Raw genomic sequence first — 20,757 nt, 5'->3', positions numbered from 1 at the left:
CTAAACGCAGTTGGATATGTAAGTCAATGATTAAAGCAGAGTCTAATATTTATCTCATTCTGACTGCACTCAGGCCTGACACTGCACCAAAAACAGGCTCAGTCATCTTCCTACAATAGTATTATAATTAGTAATTAGTACTGTTATTATTATTATCTTCCACTGTCATATTGTTGGTATCTGCAGAAATGGTAGCCTCCTTTGGAATTTTGGTTTTGTACGTAGTGGGACATGGTGTAAGGACCTCAGATATGTTCAGTGTTGCCTCTGGGATATTTCAGAGCACAGTGTTGTTAGTGTTCACTAGTAGTACACTGATTTATTATAGTGATAGCGACGATAGAGTGATAGTGATCGGCCCGGCCGATTAATGACATTTTGACATTCGGCCAGTGTCTGCTCTCACAAGGCTGATTAATCAAAATATGTCTGCATACACAGGCAGCCTCGTCTGTGTGGCTGGCTTGGAAGCATGCGCTTCACGGAGTCTGCTGCAGGTACTTTCGCTACACAGTCTACACTCACTTCCCATAACAAACCTGCTAGACGTCACATGCATACGTTTATGCCACGTTTCTTAAAGGGGAAGGCTCCGCCGTTAAAAATCTAACTCAATAATAATAACTACAATAATGTTGTTTATTTATTTTTTATGTAAGTTTACAATTGTTCGTTCTGTCTCAAGTGAACAAGTGCACCAAAACTTTATTTTTCATTTACATACTGTATATTACAGAATGTAGATCTACTTGCAGATAATGCAGACAACAGTGTTAAATAAATGTTCATTCAAGTTTAGCAATTTTGTGTCTAATTTTTTCTGTATTTTATCAAATGCAAAAATAAGCAACAACATGATATCGGCCATCGGCCTCCCTGCTCTCTAAAAATTTGCATCTGCATTGGCCATTGAAAAACCCATATTGGTTGACCACTAATTTATTTAATTTATTAATATTTATAACTATAGAGGTATTTGAGTGCCAGCCCAGCTCATTGAGCTGAATGTGTGAGCAGTGTTAGCTCACATGTCTGAACATGACCTTTATGGTTTAAGGATGCTGCATGGCCCCCCATTCAGGGAAGGTTTAAAACCGAAGAGCCGGACTGAGTGGGCTGACCTTGTGTCCCTCTTCACAGCAGCAGGCTGACGTGATATGCTGATCACATCTTCTCTTAGTTTCACCTCTAATTGGATCCTCTTTAAAATGCATGACTCCTCTATAGTCTGCATGCTCACATATACCTCCCTGTCCTGTAGCTGTGTAGCCTCCACCACTCATTATGATGACTTCAGGCTGATTTCCATCATACGCTTCATAGCAGTGATTGTGTACCGGGCAAGAGTTTATCATGAGTTCCAAAGGTCTCTCCATCATTTCACAGATTAATTCAGGACATCACAATGTCATGGGATATGTCCTCCTTGAGGTATCATAAGGCGAGTATCACATGACCAGTTTGTTCTGGTCTGCACAAACAAAGTTTTGTTAGCTATTGCTAAGTTGTTATAGAGGCATTCGCTGATTTTTAGCCCATTTAATCAGCCATTATAATAATGTTTGTGGGCAGTTCTGACTTGTGACACATATAGGCATTTTCAACCGCTCAATTGGTAAATGGTAAATGGACTGTACTTATATAGAGCTGTTCTTGTCTTTAGACCACTCAAAGCACTTTTACACTCCATATCTGAGCCACCAACACTCAACCACTAGTTAACTCATCTGTCTTTCACTGCCCCAAATAGTCTTTTTTGCATGGCGAGCGCTGGGGTGAAGTTTATCTGTGTTTCACATCTTCACAGCAGTTGGTTTCCTTGACGTGTTTCACTCCAGCTTGACATTTATACTTTCCCCCCAGAAAACTGGGCTGCAGATTAATTTTGTCATCACTTCAAATGATCTCACTTTTTAGACAATGCTGTTCCTCCTTTGGGGCTCTGTGGTTTGTATACCTGTATGGATCACAGGAATCTCTCATCTTCTTGTAATCTATCATCTGATTGTTTCATTAGTTTCCTGTATCAGTTGTGATTTTTTTTTTGCACAGGTTGTAACTGTAACTTTTAACCCCCGTCACATTTTAGAATCTTGTATTTCACTTCGTATTCTCTTATAAATTGATGGTTCTCAACTGTTGGGTTGGGACCCAAAAGTGGGTTTCTGAGCTGTTTTTAGTTGGTTGCGGATGTGAAAAAAAGTTGTTGGGAAAGTCTATGCTGCACTTTTTTTTTTAGGACATGGGTTTCCTTGACTTGCAGTAGTAGTGTAGTTTATTCACATTCCATGTGTCCACTGATTGGGTACTCCCAGCTACAGTTACATTTACATTCTTGAAACTTGATGAGCCCTAATGTTGTTGCACCATTTTAGTTTATTTCTGTTGAAAAGAGGCTGCTAAGTGAATGATTGTAGAGGGAATATTTTCCTCTTGCACTGCCACATGCTGGTCATTTTGATTGACTATTATACTGTTGTCTTTTGTGAAGTTGACATACTGTGATGTTTAGTTCCATCTCAGGTCCAAACTACACCATTTTTCATTCAGAAATTTGGGTCACGATTTGGTGGTGGGTCCTGAGGCAAGACCATTTGAGAACCACTGACCTAACCAACATGTATTTAACTGATAATCTTCAGACTTTATCTTTTCTTTTGAATTTTGAAAGATATTGAGAACCTGATAAAGCTTAAAGCTCCTGTGAGGAACTTTTTGTTTGTGTTGATTTTGGTGCCCCCTGTGGACAAAGCCGTACCTCTTATCTCTATGCTTATTTTGTCCTGTACATGCTTATGTGGTGTTTTTTAACAAAACATCTCATCCTGCTTTCTTTAATCCACATCATCATGATATGTATCACTCACTTAAAATTTTTGTCCTGGAAAATGTAACCAAAGGCAGCGTGCAGTTACACCTACCCCCCGCCAGCAGTTTCAGGCATTAAAAGTAACTATATAGAAATAATTAATCTTGTTGCTGATGGTCTGGTTTGCTTTTGTAGGTCATATAGAATAATCAGAATTAATTTCAGTCTGTTTCATAACCAACAGAAAAATCCTCACATGAGCTTTAATGCAGTTAACCAAAGCAAAATCCAGTGCACATTCAAAGCACAGAAACTGACCCCAGAACCTGCATCCTGCTGGCTGTACAGTGAAAAGACTGTAAACTCTCCAAATCCATTTCAGATGTTCAAAATGAGATTCACTTTTCTGTGAGGTGTTGCATGAGAGCTGAAGTTCAGCACAAATGGAGCTATGGTGTCAGCTGAAGGCCAGAACAAGTGTAATGAATAAAGTAGTTAATAATATTAAGATTTTACTTAGAAATGTTGTTAAAATAATTTCTGAAAGCACTGAAAGTGTTAGCATGTTAGCAGCTAGATGAACTGTTTCACAGTTTCAGTTTGATTGTTTTGGCGTGTTCACATTGACAGCAGCTGATACCATTTATTGTGTAAGAAATACGAGTTGTTGAACTGTGGAGAGTAAAGATGGAAGCAGTTAGAATGTTTCCAGTCTCAAGCAGAGGAAGCAGCTCAAGTTTAACATTTCGGTCTGAGGCCGAATATGAGGCGGGAGACGCTGAACAAGTTGTAAAAACAAGCATCATGCTGAGGTTGAAAGTCAGAAATAAACAAAGTTAACAATCTGAGGTCAAATGCTTTGTAAGTAAATCTGTCTGTAAAGCTGTCTATTCTCCACTTTCAAAAAGCCTGATTCAAAGCAGTATGTCAGCATGGAGTGTGTGTACTCTGAGAGGAGCTCCTTATTTCACTGCTATGACTGTTTGATATCTGCTCGCTCATCTGTGACGCCGCTGGGCTTGGTTGTGTTGAAATCAGTTTTTCATTTAGTTCTTTCTCTTGCTGTGGACTCAGACTCCCACACTTTGACCCACATGTGTGATTTCCCCTGAATACGATGATGTTTTTTGATTCAGTGTGTTATAGCTGCCGCCCTTATGTTTGACTGGAAGATGAACTGGAGGATGAGATTTGGAACAGGAGAAGATAAATTGGTCACAGTAAGATTGAAGCTTTTCAAACCGATTTAAAAACGCAGTTTAAAAGTAGCTTTTCTCCCTTGTTGATCATGGTTTCCCTCTTTGTTGTGGTACAAATGTTTGATTAATCTGCTGCCAGTGTGCTGTGGCTCATAGACTGTTTTCGCCTCCTTCTATAACCATGTTTTTTATAGCTCCATACGTCTGCTTTTTCATTGTAAAATATCAACGTGCAGGATTCTTCAGTGTTGCACTCAGACAGGAGATAACAAAAACAATCTTTTGTGACAAGATCCCTAAAATGTGACCCTGACAATGAGACAAATCCTTTCCTGTTGATCAAGAAACGTGTCAATGTGCAAAATGGCTTAAATACTAAACCCAGCTTTAAATGAGAAGACATACAGAATAGTCTTGATTTGGTGGTGCCTGAATGTGCACCTTACTGCCTAACACCAGCTGAGTGTGTACCGGGACAGAGCCAGTGCTCGCTCTTGAATATGCAGCTTCAAAGGGTCTGTTATTTTTTTTGTTAGTTTGTTGTTTGTTTGGAGGCTCTGCTAGCTAACAGAGCGGCGACAGAGGCAAACTTTTTTGTCGTGGCTTAATCCTACACTAAGCCCCCAGCTGCAAATGCTAAACCTTCCTTTCCTTTTCTCCTGCTTCCTTGAGACTTGTTTGCACAGCTCCAGATCTCCTCAGGACCTTCCTCTACCTCCTCTGGAGGGGAGCGGAGGAGGCAGCAGGAAGGAGCAGAGCTTTTCTTGGCCCAGAGATATTGAGGCAACTTTCACCACAGCCAGAGATGGTATTTTCTTCAGCCCTAGCCTGGCGCTGATAGCGGCGATAAGATCATTGTCCGACCACAGATCTCTGAGGGAAAATTTACTCCTTACAGCACAAATGTGTTTTACCGTGATACATCAAAGAAAAATACAGAGACCACCATATTGCAAATGAATATTCGAACACAAAAAATATTACAAAAAAATATGTGAATGAAAAGCGTTCACACATGTCCCAGAGAGCAGCAGGATTGTGCGTGTCGAATCTGCCTTTTGCGTTCATACAAGCACCTGAAAATGACGGGACATTTTTATGTATTATCAATAGAAGTAATATAAATTAGAGGGCGTCACGGTGGTGCAGTGGTTAGCATGGTCGCCTCACAGCAAAAGATTTACTCACCTTCATCTCTCTCTGTCCACTGCTTCATCAACATATTCATCAACAACAGGATTTTAATAGATGCTTATTTATCTTCCAGTTAAATGACATGTAAGGGTTCATCTTTTTAAAGGACTCCGTTGCGTAGCAGCACAGAGTCTACATGGTGTCCAGTGGGCATTTAGTCTCAGTAGGTTTAATCACTCTGTGAGGTGGAGGGTGCAGTGGGCGGGAAAGGATTTAGGGAGGCCGGAGGATCAAGAAAGAGATATTTTGTAAGTGATGTTGCTCAAATTTAGCCCCGAGTCAAAAGGATTCTGTTGAATCGGGGAAGGTGAGAGAATGACTGGTGAGCATTGAAAGCTGCCTGCGATTTTTCTTTTCCCTCTGTGAAGCTGGCTGGAATTAGTTCTGTTACAGTTCCAATTAAATCCTCAGACATGTGTGTCTGTCTGTCTGTCTGTTTGTGTTCTCCTGGCCATTTGTTCTTGGTTTACAAAGAGCTGCTTTTCCTTAAACAGCACCAGTAGTTTCAGTCTCAGTCCTGTGTACCAGCTGTCCAGACAGAGCTATTCTTCCACTAAGGCCACACAGTGTGTCTGTCAATGATTTCCTTTGACTGTGTTTATGTTCTAAAGTTAGATTTCTTCAACCTTGAATTGTTTTATCCTCTTATATGCCCTCGAGGGCAACAGATGCACATGCAGGTTTTATTTTCTCCTGGAAGATGACTAACATTTTTTCCTCCCTGTGCTTCTGTCTCCAGGCTGATCACTGACTGATGAGGATGATTCTCTCCTGAACCTCCCAGCTCCACCCTCCCACGTCCTTTATCCTCTTCACTGCCCTCGCCCACACCACTGCCTCCATCATGAACCACACCCCCAGCCCCCACCTGTCCGAAGGCGGGAAGTCAGCCGGAGGCAGCCTGCTGTGCAGCCTCGGTCTGGGGTCTGACAGGGGGATCCGCTCCCCAGACAGCCTCACCCACACACCCAGCCCCACTGGAGAAACCCCCAGCTCCAGCCCCCCACTGCTGCTGTCGCCCGGGCTGGGAGGGCTCGGGCTGGGGTCCCTGGGGGCTATGTGCGAGGGAGCCGGAGCAGACTGGGAGAGCCGGGAGGAGCTGCGGCTCAGGGAGCTGGAGGAGGCTCGGGCCAGAGCGGCCCAGATGGAGAAGACCATGAGGTGGTGGTCAGACTGCACCGCCAACTGGAGGGAGAAGTGGAGCAAGGTGGGCTGCCAGTTACCGGAGCCAGGGGAGAAATGTGAAATACTAATTTGGTTCAAGATATGATAGAAACCTTAAAAGGGTTTGTATTTGTCAGATCAGATCTGTTTCGTAGAAAACATCATCTCACAATTTTTAAGAATGCGTCACAACGAAACATTTTCCTACAATATACACTCATAGCAGCTACATTTCATTAAATGAATGAATGTTTTAATGGAAAGACATTTCAAAGCACTTGCTTTAAAGGTTATGCAGTTCAAAGCATAGTCCCAAAGGAAAGGGCTGTTTGACGTCACGGTAAAGCATTAAAGATATTCAAAAATATGACAAACTGAAATGTTTGTTTTTTTTATATGTTGGACTTTTAAGGTGTCTATAGTACCTGTTTCACATGACTCATCTACAGCAGTACACACCTTAGCTTTCATCTCAGTACTCCGGCTGGATTGGGGGGAATGATGGTCTTAAATACTGAAAACATAATTTCTATCTTTACCTTTCAGTTTTTTACCGTTTCGATCATGTGACTAGCTAAAAAACTTTGACCAGGTGTTTCAGGAAATGTAATTTTTTATGAATAAAATCTGATATTTATAACTTGTTTTCAAAGATTTCCACCTCTAGAGAAACTAATAAGCTTGAAGCTGATTATTTTATCTTTACATTGTATGTGTTTTTCCCAGGTGCGTGCAGAGCGAAACCGTGCGCGTGATGAGGTCCGTCAGCTGAGGCAGCGGCTGGATACCCTCACCAAGGAGCTGACCAGTGTTCGGCGGGAGCGGCAGGAACTGGCCTCAGACAATGAGACACTACGGCAGGAAACGCTGCGCCTCCGCGGTGACGACACGGCTCCTCCTCCGTCTGCCACTTCTCCATCATCCTCTCCTGCACACCCTTCCTCCTCCTCCTCTCCATCGATCCCACCATCCTCCCCTGCCTCCTCCTCCGCTCAGGTCCACACTGACGGCAAACTGGACAGGGTGGGGGAGGGACCACCAGGGTCTCCAGAGCCAGAACCAGTTCGGGACGTAGACTTGGACAGACAAAAGATGGGTCAACAACAAGTGAGTCTGAAACGCAGGAATATCAATAGATGACAATGAAAGCACAGACAAATTACCCTAGTCAGTCACAGTGTAGCTGATGGGAAAATATTATTACCTGTGTAAACACACCCTGTTGTTTTCTAGCCACACTGGTGCTGTGGCTCCAGTGTTCAAAAAAGTCATCCTTGCACATTGCATTCCCATTTCCTCTTCATCCAAGCAAAGCACTGTGGTGACCAATAAAATATACTGTATGTAAACCGTCAACTTTATGGAAGATGTTGAAGTAGCGACCATTAAGTCACAAAGAAGTTCATGATCCGGCCCACTGCCCATTTCGTCACCCCGGGTTGCTAGATATGAAACAAAATGGCACACAGGACTAGTTGTTTGTCATTGTCAAAGTGTATGTCTTGCGCATGAGGTTCAGTAAGTTCACTCTGGCAACCTGCATGAGCTCCGTGTTGTACTAGAGCCTAGTTCTGTTTGGGAAAGCTGAATGTGTGAGTGTGGGTGGTGGAGCAAGTGAGTGAGAGAGACAGGAAGTCAGTGTGTGCGCATGAGTTGCGAGAGTGAACGGGGATCGGAGCAGAGAGTGTTATCGGTAACAGAGTCAATATTTTGAATTTGGATTGCAGTACCCTTTTTAGAGGCGAGCTGTCAATATTACATATCGGTGCTTTAAATGGAGCCAGCCTGAACATGAAGCATGCCAGGTCTTTTCTCTACAAGCAATCAACATATTGCTAAATATCTTTGAGTGATTGACTGTTAGTTGGAAAAACAAAAACAAGGAATACAAATGATTTCATTTTTCTAAAGGAAGAGGCAAAGAGCTTTTCCTTTAATGCACAAAATAATTAGATTACAATATTTGTGACAAATTAATCATTCATGATTAAAAGTTGAATATACTAATGATCATGCATTCTGTGCTGCTGACTTTCTGGTTATATCCACACAAGTTAGTAACTGAACTTTTTTTTTCTCTTTAAACATGGAGGGAGGCCTGAGGTCTGCACTACAAAGCAGGATTTGTGGTTAGCGAAGTAACTTCAGAGTTCGCTCTGGGTTTTCAGTACTACGGACCTAGTTCACTTCTTATGGGGTTAGATCGCCATGGTAGCCTGTGCTATACACCTGCTCCTGAGCAGGTTATGTTCGAGATCAACCTGTACCAAGAGCTCTGTGAGCAGATGCTGAGAGGGAGGAGGGAGAGAGTGGTAAAACACTTTTACTTTACTGCATTATTTCTGATATTAAATATATTCATGAAAGGTATTCATCCTGCTGTACTGATATACATCTACCACAGAGACTGATCACAGCACTGAAGCTTTGTACCTGTTGTACTTGTAAGATTTGAACATGTTGAATATATGATATTGATATTACACACTTAATTTGCACATCTACACAGTCTGCAATATTTTCTTTCTGTTCCAGTTGAGATCTCTCTCTTGGTTTCTCTTTCTGGTTGTCTGTTTGGGCCGGCGGCATGACACCGTTCCTTTGGCGTCTGGAGTTCTGTTTTGTATATCTGCATTTACATGCATCCATACATGCTCTACATTACTGATAACACATTATGTTGAGTTTCTTTCCATACCTTTTCTAAATAAAACTATTTTTGTACTCGCCGGATCGTGTTGACTCCATATTTTGTCACAGTCTTTGAGCCGGGCTGTGACATCCTGCATTCAGCAGCTGCAGCTGAGTGGACTTCAGTCTTCATATCTTTCAAACATCATAGTTTGCTCTGAGTTTAGAGCCGATCAGCTGATGGTAGACTTGTTCATGGGAGTGATTGGTCATACGCTGCAAATAACACCCTTTTTATGTGTCTTCTTGATATCAGTGTGCTTGTATTTTCTGCCGGTATATGGACAATGTGATCTGAGTCTCATGAATGTAGGCCAAACTGGGTGCTGTGTTTCCAGCGCTCTCACCCAAAGTGTGTGTGTTTTGGGATTGTCCTATTTAAGAGATACTAGCAATGTGTACCCATTTACACACACACACACACACACACACACGGTCCCATCATGCTTGCTTATCCCTTCGGGCTTTATAATGCTGCAGTACTTCTTCTCTGTCAGGCGGTCCTATGCAGACCATCATAAACCATCTTTACACACACACACACCTGACCTACTTCACTCTAATACAATCATACCAACACAGAATAAAGCAGAATTCATTTGTATTGGATGTAAGAAAAATTAAATACTGAAAATGAAGTGAAACCGGAACTTCTGGAACTCAATTTAACAGTTCAATCCCACAACACAGCTTTACTCAGCAGTGTGGTGACTTGTATATGACTTAACTGTAAAAATAAAAGCAATGTCATTTTGTCAAGCTTTTCAGTGGTCATCATAAATGTGTCATAAATATGAGTAAGAGTTCCTAAAAATTAGAAACTGTGTCTATTTGGGTCACCATCCCCCTAGATAAGTTTTGGTCCTGTAATGTTCTCTCAGCAGCTGGTGGGGGCCTGTCCCTCGGCTCAGGTGTAAATCATTTTATTTTTGATATCTCCTTTAAAGGGTCCCCACCACTGGCAAGGTCCTGATTTCCACTGGGTCCTAGAGTGACCCTTGCAAAATCCAGATTTTTGTGTGACCCACCTCACTTGCACTTACAGGAAGAAACAGGCAGGTTTTACACACAGGCAACACGGAGGCCACCTCAACATATGATTGTTGGTACTTCCTTGAGGTGCACACTGCTTGGGGTGGCTGTGGCTCAGAAGTAGAGTGGATCATCTCTAAATTGGAAGGTTGGCGGTTCGATCCCTGGCTACATGTCAAAGCGTCCTTGAGCAAGACACTGAACCCCAAATTGTTCCCAAAGGCATCGCCATCGGTGTGTGACTGAGGCTGAATGTGGTTAGTTAGAGCCTGGAGGGCAGATTGGCATAGCAGCCTCTGCCATCAGTGAATTAATGTGTGTGTGAGAGGGTGAATGTGACTTGTAGTGTACAAGCGCGTTTACTGGGAAAACGCAGAAGTAGCAGTCATAGTTATAACAGTGCTCTGGTTTCCCATCTGATATCACCACTTTAACCTCATGTGTTTGTCTACTCACAGTCTTACTGGGCTCCCAGTGATGTGTGTGGCATAGCAGTGCTGGGCTCTTGGTCATTTTTTGTTGTATCTCACCACACACACATGATGTACATATATGTGCATGAGCTGTGACACAAAAATCCCTGTCTTTGCATTACAGACCTGACCGCAAGCTCAGGCAAGGTTTCTATGTTAACACAAGCAACTACAAGCGCACGCACACACAACTGCACAATGAGGATGTAGCACCTAAGTGAACCACGGTAATAAGTCTGTCAGTGGGTGCAGGAGTGGTGGTCATGGAGTGACAGTGAACTGGTGCTCACAAACAGCAGAGGCTCATTTCCTGTCTCTCTTCATTGTTCTGGTTCTCACACACACTGAGTACTTCCACATGTGGCACCGGATGGTCCGTCTGACTAACATCTGTTACGCACCGGGTCCCTCTGTTGGACATTACCTGAAATGACAGCAGCAGCCTCACAGCTCTGCTTGCCATTTGGATCACTTCAACATTACATGATTTAAAGCACATGGATGTTTCATACTTTTTATTAGCCAGTTGTTTGTGTGAAACCACTGGGAGAGTCTTAACCATCACAAAGCCTGCAAAACTTTTTTCAAACACAGATTTGAAATTTATCTGATGTGAACATATTAAAGATAATAAATGACATTTAAGAGTGATCATTCTCAGTGTTTGATCAGGCTTGTTATTGACACATTACATGTTTCAAGCAAACGGCTTACTCTTACAAACGACTCTGATCTCAGGGTGAGTGTTCATTATCCAGCTTAGTATGAGTCCTAACCTAAAACAAAATTAGCTAGAACTGGTTTTCAAGGCTGCAGAATAATCTGGATGGTTAGCTCACTTGCATGTCTGTCACAGGGCAGCAGGCTGCAGTCTTTCCCCACACCTGAGCTTCATTGGAATTCTTCAGAGTTTCAGACAGCTATGCAGGCCCCTCACTGATGGTGCATTTGAAACTTTAGAATAGACCATGCACCTAATGATATTGATGCTATTGATGATGATGACATTGAGGAGGTTGTTGATGTTAATTAGGATATTCATGGTGATGATGATGAATGTATTGACCTTGTTGATGTTACTTCCTGTTCACTGTCTGTCAGCAACTGTGTCCGATCGCACTTGAAGCTGTTTATTGGCACTTACTGACTTTGTTCCCTCCTGTCTTGATTGTTGCTTGTGTTGTATTAACTCTTAGATGTACGTCACTTTTGACAAAAGCATCTGCTAAATTCAGTTATAACATTGTAACATTGTAACATCCCAATTAAGTCCCCCACCCCCAGCTCTGCTAGCCTTACGGCTCTATGGACGGCAATGTTGGTTGTTGGTCCACCACTTTGGTTCACACTTTGGCACAAAAAGCTCTGTGCTGCTTTATGTCAAACAACCAATAAATACAATTCTCTCACAGGATCCATCATGTTATACTTTTTAACCACAGATATCTTTACAACTCTCTCACAGAATTAGATATTTATGAAGAACTCTTGAATGCAGCTTTCTGGTTATCTTTGAGCAGCACACCATGTAATGGGGCTTGTGGGAGACACAGACCTCCCATTTTACATCTGGCAGAGGCTGTGAATGATGCAGGGCAGGGAAACATTTGGAATTTCACTGTTGCAGTGCCAAAGCAGACAGATTTACTGTACTGAGAGGAGAAAAGCTTTACGTTTCCAATTTGATTTCTGTTCAGCTCATTAAATTAAATGAGATGTGAAAATATTTGGTCACAAAAATCCACCTGATAGTTTAAGGTTCTGCTGTGACAGCGCGTTGGCAGAAACCTCAGATGATCTGTGGAGGAAAGAGTTTGATTTGTAGCCTTGTAGGGAGAAACGCTGGGCAGAGGGAAATAAATTGAGAACATAGGAGAGAAATGTAGCCACAGAGGCTCCGTGTTTCTAACAAATCTTTCAGAAACATGCAGCTTCATGTGAGTCCGTACAAGAGGTGTGGGTAGTCTTAAATGAGACTGTACTTTAATTGCTGGGTCTGAAAACGGAAAGAAGCCTTTATCTGCCAACTTTTTCAGAGAAGTAAGGAAATCTTGCACAAACCATTATTCCTGGGATACTGAGTCATAACTGCCATTAGCACCAGCGAGAGCGAGCACCTCACCCACAGAGATTCATATAGCACCACATTCATCTGCTCTTTACTAAACCAGTGGTGCGGGGTCAATGTCTTGATTATATCACACTTAAATTGTATATACTTCTCTTTAATTTACTCAAATATCTAAACCTCTTTGTGTTCCAAAATAGTACTACTTCTTAGTAGTATCCATTTGGGTTAAAGGGTAATTATTGACATTGTAGGTATCTTCTCATTATGTTGGCCATTATTTTAAGTTTTCATTGTACCCACCAAAAACTTTTTCGTCCGTTTCTTTTCCAGTTGGATTTTGTTGTGGGGACATCGCTGTGGTATTTGACTTTCGGTAAGATCCAAGTGTATGCTTTTTTTATCGACAGACGTGTGTACTGGTCTCATATTCTCCTCTCTTTCTCTGTCAGGACTTGGAGGAGCTAGAGTCGGCCTTACGTTCCAGAGCCTCAGAAGGAGACACTCAGGAGGCCTGGGAAAGTCGTGGGGGTGTAAACCAGGCCAGCTCACGCTCATCCTCCGGTCTGAGCCGGCAGGAACGCAGCAGGCAGCTGTGGGAGGACATCAGCACGGTGGAGGAAGATTCCAGCAAACTCAACGCCCTGCAGCTCCGCCTGGACGAGTCCCAGAAAGTCCTGCTGAAAGAGAGAGAGTAAGAGAGACAGACATCCAGAAAATAGTCTGAGCTGTAGAATAGGTTAAGTTGTTTTATGGTAATGTACACAACACTTCTGGTGAAGCAGCTGATTGTTAGGTCTGAAGTTCTCCCTCCTACAATGCTCTCACAGATAGATATTAATGAAACATGTATTCAAAATCATGAACATCTAAGAAGAGTCTCAGACTAAATATATTCCAGCAGATAAAATATAGGATTATAATCTAAAGTAATATTGAATAAGATAATGGAAAATATATTACGTTTGGAACTGTACAAGTAACATGTATGAACTGTAAACAGTTTGTGCATAATGCAGTATGTATAAATATAATGAGAGTGTAGACAGGTGTGCATACATACTGTGATGGATAAACAGCCTGTTACCAAATGTTTAATAAATATATATATTGTGCACAGTTTTAAACTAGGTAGTATCAAATAAATAGTCTGTGTTGAGATGTAAACAGGTTGTAAACAGAAAGCTTTTTTAACAACAGAGCCCAACATAGAAGTGATGGTGACTAATATTTTTCTAGTGATTTCTGAGAATAACGATTTGTAATGAGAAATTGTTCAGAGTAAAAATCATTTGTTTCCTTAATTAATAACCATCTAAGTATGACTAAGTATGAGTGTTGAAACTGTGTGTTGTGTCTTTGTGTTTCCCCAGAGACAAGCTTGCACTGAGTAAGAGCATCGAGAGGCTGGAGGCTGAACTCAGTCAGTGGAAACTCAAGTATGAGGAGCTCAGCAAGAGTAAACAAGAGGCCCTCAAACAGGTGAGACATCCACGCTGTCATGATGCCACCCAGCCGGTCAGAGAGAATATGTTCATATGGATCTCTTGTTTACTGAACACAGATAGTTTAGTACTTTCTGTGTCAGCAGAAGGGCCTGCTAGATATTGGTTCTATGGACAACTGTTGGGTTCAAGTTGCTCAAAAGGTTTACTTTAAGCTTCGACAGAAAATCTGAATAAAAAACTGTCTCGGTTGGAAAAACAGCAGCTGCAACTGCTGTATTTTTGTTTCAGGCTGGTTACTTGGAGATGACAATTTCAAACATACAGTATGAGTCCAAGCTACAGTTAAATATTGTAATAATAATATAACAGTCTTCTTAATAACTGCAGGAACAATATCCTTCCAGATAAAGCTGGACTCACTAGAAACAGCTGAACATGCTCCTCACCTCTGACCAAATAATGTCTTACATGTTCTGTTTACAGTTAGAGGCCACTGGTGCAGCTTGAAGCAGTGAAACATTTCATGTTGAAAAGACACGGTTTTCATTCATCAGCAGGTGGTCTTGGTTTTGGTCGGTCGGTAAGATTTTATTGGTCTCAGGGATTTCAAACATGTTTCTCAAACAAATGTGAATCCGGCCTGCGGCTTGATTGGCTGAAGCTTGGCTGTTGTTGGCAGCAAGGAGGCTACTCTTTAAACTCAGAGGCCTGCTTGTCTTTATCTTTTAGCTGTACTTCTTTCATTTCCTTGTATTATACAGAACAGAAAGACATGTTCCAGCTACCCGTGGTTGTCTGGTAGTCATTGAATCCAGCATCCGGTTTAAAGCAGGTTAATATCTAAAAACTTTATAGCAAATTTTAATTTAACAATGATCAGAAAATTAGATTCAGGGTCAAAGATGTGAGCTTCCTGAAGAAAAACTGCTTCTCTGGAACCAGTCAGCCCAGACCTTTTTGTACATCTGGACTTAATCTGTAGGGTTAGAAGTGTTTGAGGCACTTTCACATTTCGAGCTTGTTGAGTCGTTCGCCAACCCATCTCCAAGAAGAAAAACATGTACCTCATGTTGGTCTCACAGCTGACTGTGACCGGTCTTTAATGACACGATCTGTCACGAAAACCATATGTTACTACCAATGACTGTATATATAGATGGACGATGTGTCTCCTTCTGCTGTCATTGTACGGAATTAATGCCAAAATAGCCCATAACTAACTATAATGACAGAAACAATGTTTGAGAAAAATGTATTTGCCATGTATTTTGAATTTATAGTTTGACCCATGTCCAATCTGTTAAAGAGTAACTGCACACTTAATGTTTTTTTAATGTTTTTTGAGATGTAATCTAATTTCTCTAATTTATAAAAAATGGCATTTCAAGGGTTGGAAATGGCTCAACATGCCATCTACTGTTTTAAATCATCCCTGGATCTTGCCAGCCAATGGTGACGTAGACACGACCGTTTGGGACACAGTTATTTAATGTAATGTATTTTAAGAAAGGAATGGTAACGCCTGTTAATGCACGGTCGGCATATGCACACTTGTGTTGCCTCTGAAAGCTCCGGCTTCAGGCATTAGTGGGAATGGAGCCAAAGGCTTGAACTGATAGGGCTTGGGACCACCACGGCCCTCCACCACCGTGCTCTTCAGGGGACTCTGTAGGGGAGAAGTCCTCAACCTCAAAAGAGCCCTCTGTGGCATTTGTGCCTTGTGACTCTGTGTCGCTCTCAATTTTTCTCCAGAACCAGTCTGCATGATCTGTATATTGATTAAGGCGTGTTGAGTTGGGTGGTATTTTCTGTGTAGAGCCCAATCAGTCTCATTAAAACTCGTAGAGCTAGCTCACAAAAGCATCCCATCATGTTCAGTTAAACTGGTGGCATTTCTTAATGCTCACTGCTGCGATTGAAAGCAACACAGATTGTATATTTTAGAACTTTACAAATGTTGACTGTTTTCTCTGCCCGACTCAGCACAGAAAATCTTTTAAAAACATAGCTCCATGATTTCAAGCAGGAGACAATTTCATCCTCGCGGAGAGCAGTAAACCTGCCTCTCTGTAGCCTGAATGTAACTGAATGTAATTTAACTGAATTATTAAGTTTTACCTTATATTAGTGTAGTGATAAATAAATATAAATAAAACACACAGTACAGCTTCTGCCGGTGGGACGGCAGAGCAGCATGCACGGCTGAGTTGAGAGCTCCCCCAAGCCAACACGATAAACTCCGCCAAAACTCGACAAACTAACTCAGAAGGGCCTTTAACCCCCGAAAATGAACGGAGGAGCAACTAAAATAAGGACAAAAAGAAACCCGGACAACCAAAGTAAAGAAGTAAACCCCCCTCAATAAGATGCGCATACACTGGGAAAATGGAGTGAAAACTTACAGAAGTGCAGAGGAGGCGGCCAGCGACATGCGGAGAAGAGGATACGAGGTACAGGACGTCGGGGGAGACCCCGGGGAACCCACCCTCCTTGAGAAGCTACAGGCGGCTGGGACCGCGACATGGAGACACATCAGAGGCAACAGAGGTCTGGAGACAGGGAAACGTGCGAGAGGACAGCTGCAAGCCTTTCAATGCAAGGACAATAACGCAAGATGAAAGACTGGGCCGACCTGAACGTCAGAGAGATGGAGAATGGCGGACTTAAAACATCTTAGAAAAGAAGAATGTCAGGTTTGAATGTGTCGAGCCTTAGAGGGTTTCTGAGAATAGACATATTGGCTTAAGAGGGATAAAAACACGGCTGCCTACAATAGAGCTAGCTAGTGTGAGTAGAACAACTCATCTTGGGTTGAAACTCACAACTGGTTGGGGGCCCTCCCTACAAGGAAGGCTTTCCCCCTCAAAACAAAAAGAGAGTCAACATGTAAAGAAGGATGTTGACACCTCTGTTTGGAGGTCACCTATGTTCAGAGTTAAGGTTAAATGTTCTAACCTGTTGTTTATAAAGTTGATGGTTACTTATGAATGTGTTACTGTTAGCCTGTGGTTGAGTTATTATACACTGAATAGATCCAACTATCTATGCAAGAGGGGATAAAGTTTATGTCTTTGAATGTTAACGGACTAGGAAACCCAGTCAAAAGAGCTAAAGTAATGGCTAAAATTAAAAAGGAAAAAACACAGATTAGCTTCCTACAAGAAACACACTTATCACAAACAGAACATGAGAAATTGAAAAGATTTGGATTCAAAAACACTTTTTATAGTTCCCACACTAATAGTCGCAAAAGAGGAGTAGCAATCCTAATATCTAACGGGACCAAATTTGAATGCCAAAAACAAGTAAAAGATAAAGAGGGACGATACATTATGGTGAAGGGGTTAATTGACCAAACAGTAGTTACTCTGGTGAACATATATGCACCACCTGAGAGCAATAAACAATTCCTGAAATCCCTCTTGGATACTATCGCTGTTGAAACGGAGGGCATATGTATATGTGGAGGAGACTTTAACATAATAATGGACTATGAATTGGATACAACCAGCTTAAAGAGAAATAAAAAATCTATTACAAAATTGGCTAAAAATACATGGGAGGAAATGGGCTTTTATGATGTGTGGAGGGATCTGCATCCTCTCAGGAGGGACTACAATCATTTCTCAGCAACACACTCCGTTTATTCCAGAATAGATTACTTTTTTATGCAGAAAGGGAATGGAGATAGAATCCAAGAATGTCAAATTGGGGTGTCTGATATGTCTGACCATAGTGCCATTTACCTGAAGGTTAAACTAGATAATACACATAAAGATACAATATGGAGATCAAATGTAGGAATATTAAATAATAAGTCGATAGTAGAGCAAATCAAGAAGGAGATCCAAAAGTATCTGGAGGAAAATAATAACGGCGAGACAGATCCAGCTATAGTATGGGACGCATTAAAGGCGGTCATAAGAGGAAAACTGATTGCAATCACAAGTAACCTCAAGAAAGAAAAAGTGAAACAATATAAGATACTATTAACTGAACTGAGACAATTGGAACAAAAACATAAAAGAAAAATTGACCATAAGACACAACAACAAATGAAAGAGGTGAGAAAGAAAATTAATGATTTATTGCAACAGGAAATGGAGATAAAATCAAGATACTTAAAACAAAATTACTATGATTCAGGCCCCAAAGCAGCCAAATTACTGGCAAGACGAATACGGAAACAACAGGCAGATTCCAAGATCCATAAAATACGTGAACCAAAAACAAATCAACTCAAATATGAACCAAAAGAAGTTGAAACCATTTTTAGAGACTATTATAAAGAACTTTATACCCAATCATCAGCCCCAAATCAAAATGATATCAAAGCTTTCCTTGACACCTTAGACCTACCCACTATAGGAAAGGAACAAAACAAGTGCATAACAAGAGAGATAACTATAGATGAGATTCAGAAAGCAATAGGAAAGCTGAAAACAAACAAGGCACCAGGTAGTGATGGATACCCTTCTGAGTGGTACAAGAAGTTTGAAAAAGAGTTGTCACCCCTACTCCACACTTCTTTTAATTGGATTATGTCTAAAGAAACTATTCCTCCTTCGTGGAAGGAAGCGATAATCACAGTACTACCTAAACCACTGAAGGATAAGGAATATTGCCAAAATTATAGACCGATATCGATTTTAAATATTGATTACAAACTCTACACCGCCATTATATCAAATAGGCTTAAGCCATTCGTACTGGACTTAATAGACGAAGATCAGACTGGCTTTGTTATGGGTAGACAAACTCAAGACAACATTAGAAGAACGCTACACATCATACACAAAATACATAGAAATAAGATACCATCAGCATTGATTAGCCTAGACGCAGAAAAGGCATTCGATATGGTGAATTGGGACTTCTTATACTTAACTTTGGAAAAATTTGGATTCAACAGAAAATCAATTAATTGCATTAAGTCTATTTATAACACACCCACAGCTAGAGTAAAAGTGAATGGATCTCTTTCAGAAAGGTTCATGTTAGAGAGAGGAACTAGACAAGGCTGTTGCCTTAGCCCTACTCTATTCGCTCTGTATATAGAACCATTGGCGCAAATGATCAGACAGGACACTTCAATAACAGGAATAGACATTAACGGACATAAACATGTAATAAGTCTCTTCGCGGATGACATTATGATCCAACTAAATGATCCAGTTAACACCTTTATGCATCTAATGAAAATTTTGGAACAATTTGGCTCATATTCTGGTTATAAATTGAATATACTTAAGACTCAAGTCCTCATGTTTTACTGCTCACCAGATCAAAAACTTAAAGAACTAAAAATAAAGTGGGATGCAAAATCACTTCAATATTTAGGAGTAAAAATACCTAAAAATCTAACAAACTTGTATAAATGCAATTATGGACAAATTGATCTCAACATAAGGAAAGATATAGACAGATGGTCCACGTATCCATTGGAATTGTATGACAGGATAAATGTGACGAAAATGAACATTTTACCACGTCTGCTATATTTGTTTCAGTCTCTTCCTGTGAGTATACCACAAGTTCAATACACTAAGTGGGACAAGCTCATTTCAAGATTTATCTGGGAAGGTAAAAGACCTAGAATACGTTATTCCACTCTTCAGTTACCCAAAGATAAAGGAGGAAGGGCTCTTCCGAACTTGAAGGAATATTATCATGCAGCACAGCTCCGTCCGCTTATTCACTGGTGCAGTGTAGATTATGTAGCCCGATGGAAAGATATTGAAATGTCCACACATAAATACCCGATTCAAACAATTATAGGTGAAAAAAAGATCCCAATCCATGTAAATTAAGTACTAGACCTAGACCCAATAACAACATTTACTCTAGAAACTTGGTACTCTATTGGTAAACAACTAAAACTGGGAAAGGAACTTGGCCTATTAAGATGGATAGCATTTGATGATAAATTCGAACCAGGGAAAACTGACATCAGATTCAAACAATGGGCAGAAAGGGGCATAACCGCTATGTGCAAAGTAAACAAAAAGGGCGAAATGATAAGCTTTCAAGAATTAAAAAATACATATCAATTAGTGAATCAGGACTTCTTTAGATACCTACAAGTGAGGGATTATTACAACAAAAAAATCAAGACAGGAGAGGAGGAAGTTCATCCAATCATTAAGGTACTAACACAAGCATATAGTAAGGCTATACCCAGAGTAATATCAATCCTGTACCGTTGTCTGATGGAATCTAGATGTGACTCAACATTATATGTGAAAACCAAATGGGAAAAGGAGCTGGATGAGGAAATCCCAGAGAGGATGTGGTATGACATGTGGAAATCTCACCTGAACACGACACAATCACAGGGATGGAGAGAATTTGTTTGGAAGAACCAGATTCGGTATTTTATCACACCCAAAATTGAAAGTAAACAAACAAAGACTCAACAACCATGCTGGAGACTATGTAGCCACATGGAACCAGACCACACACACATTTTCTGGAGTTGCATGAAAATACAGTCTTTCTGGGATGGTATACATTCAGTTCTTTGCGAGGTCTTGAGTTACAAAATCCCGCGAACGTGTCTTGTACTGTACTTGGGACATGTGGAGGGAGCTGTGCACAAAAGAGACCAATATTTGGTCAAGATCCTCCTTGCTGCTGGAAAGAAGGCAATCACAAAGAACTGGCTAAAGACGGACGCTCC

General features: G+C 41.1%; 1 protein-coding gene across 1 annotated transcript in view; it reads left to right on the top strand.

Moving 5' to 3' along the window:
* The window catches only part of ccdc102a (coiled-coil domain containing 102A), a 71,076-nt gene that overhangs the window by 27,305 nt on the left and 23,014 nt on the right, over positions 1-20,757 (top strand). The window contains exons 2-5 of the mRNA XM_069664681.1: positions 5,942-6,409; positions 7,093-7,473; positions 13,083-13,324; positions 14,004-14,112. Of these exons, the coding sequence (XP_069520782.1) occupies positions 6,047-6,409; positions 7,093-7,473; positions 13,083-13,324; positions 14,004-14,112 (1,095 nt within the window). The 5' untranslated portion in view covers positions 5,942-6,046. The remainder of the gene's footprint in view (positions 1-5,941; positions 6,410-7,092; positions 7,474-13,082; positions 13,325-14,003; positions 14,113-20,757) is intronic.

The sequence above is a fragment of the Semicossyphus pulcher genome, unplaced genomic scaffold, assembly GCF_022749685.1.
Source record: "Semicossyphus pulcher isolate SPU_LCO1_2020_fin unplaced genomic scaffold, fSemPul1.0.p SCAF_1, whole genome shotgun sequence".
In the NCBI taxonomy this organism is placed as follows: Eukaryota; Metazoa; Chordata; class Actinopteri; order Labriformes; family Labridae; genus Semicossyphus; species Semicossyphus pulcher.
Note: the sequence above shows the minus strand (reverse complement) of the source record. Positions and strands in the feature narration are given on the sequence as shown.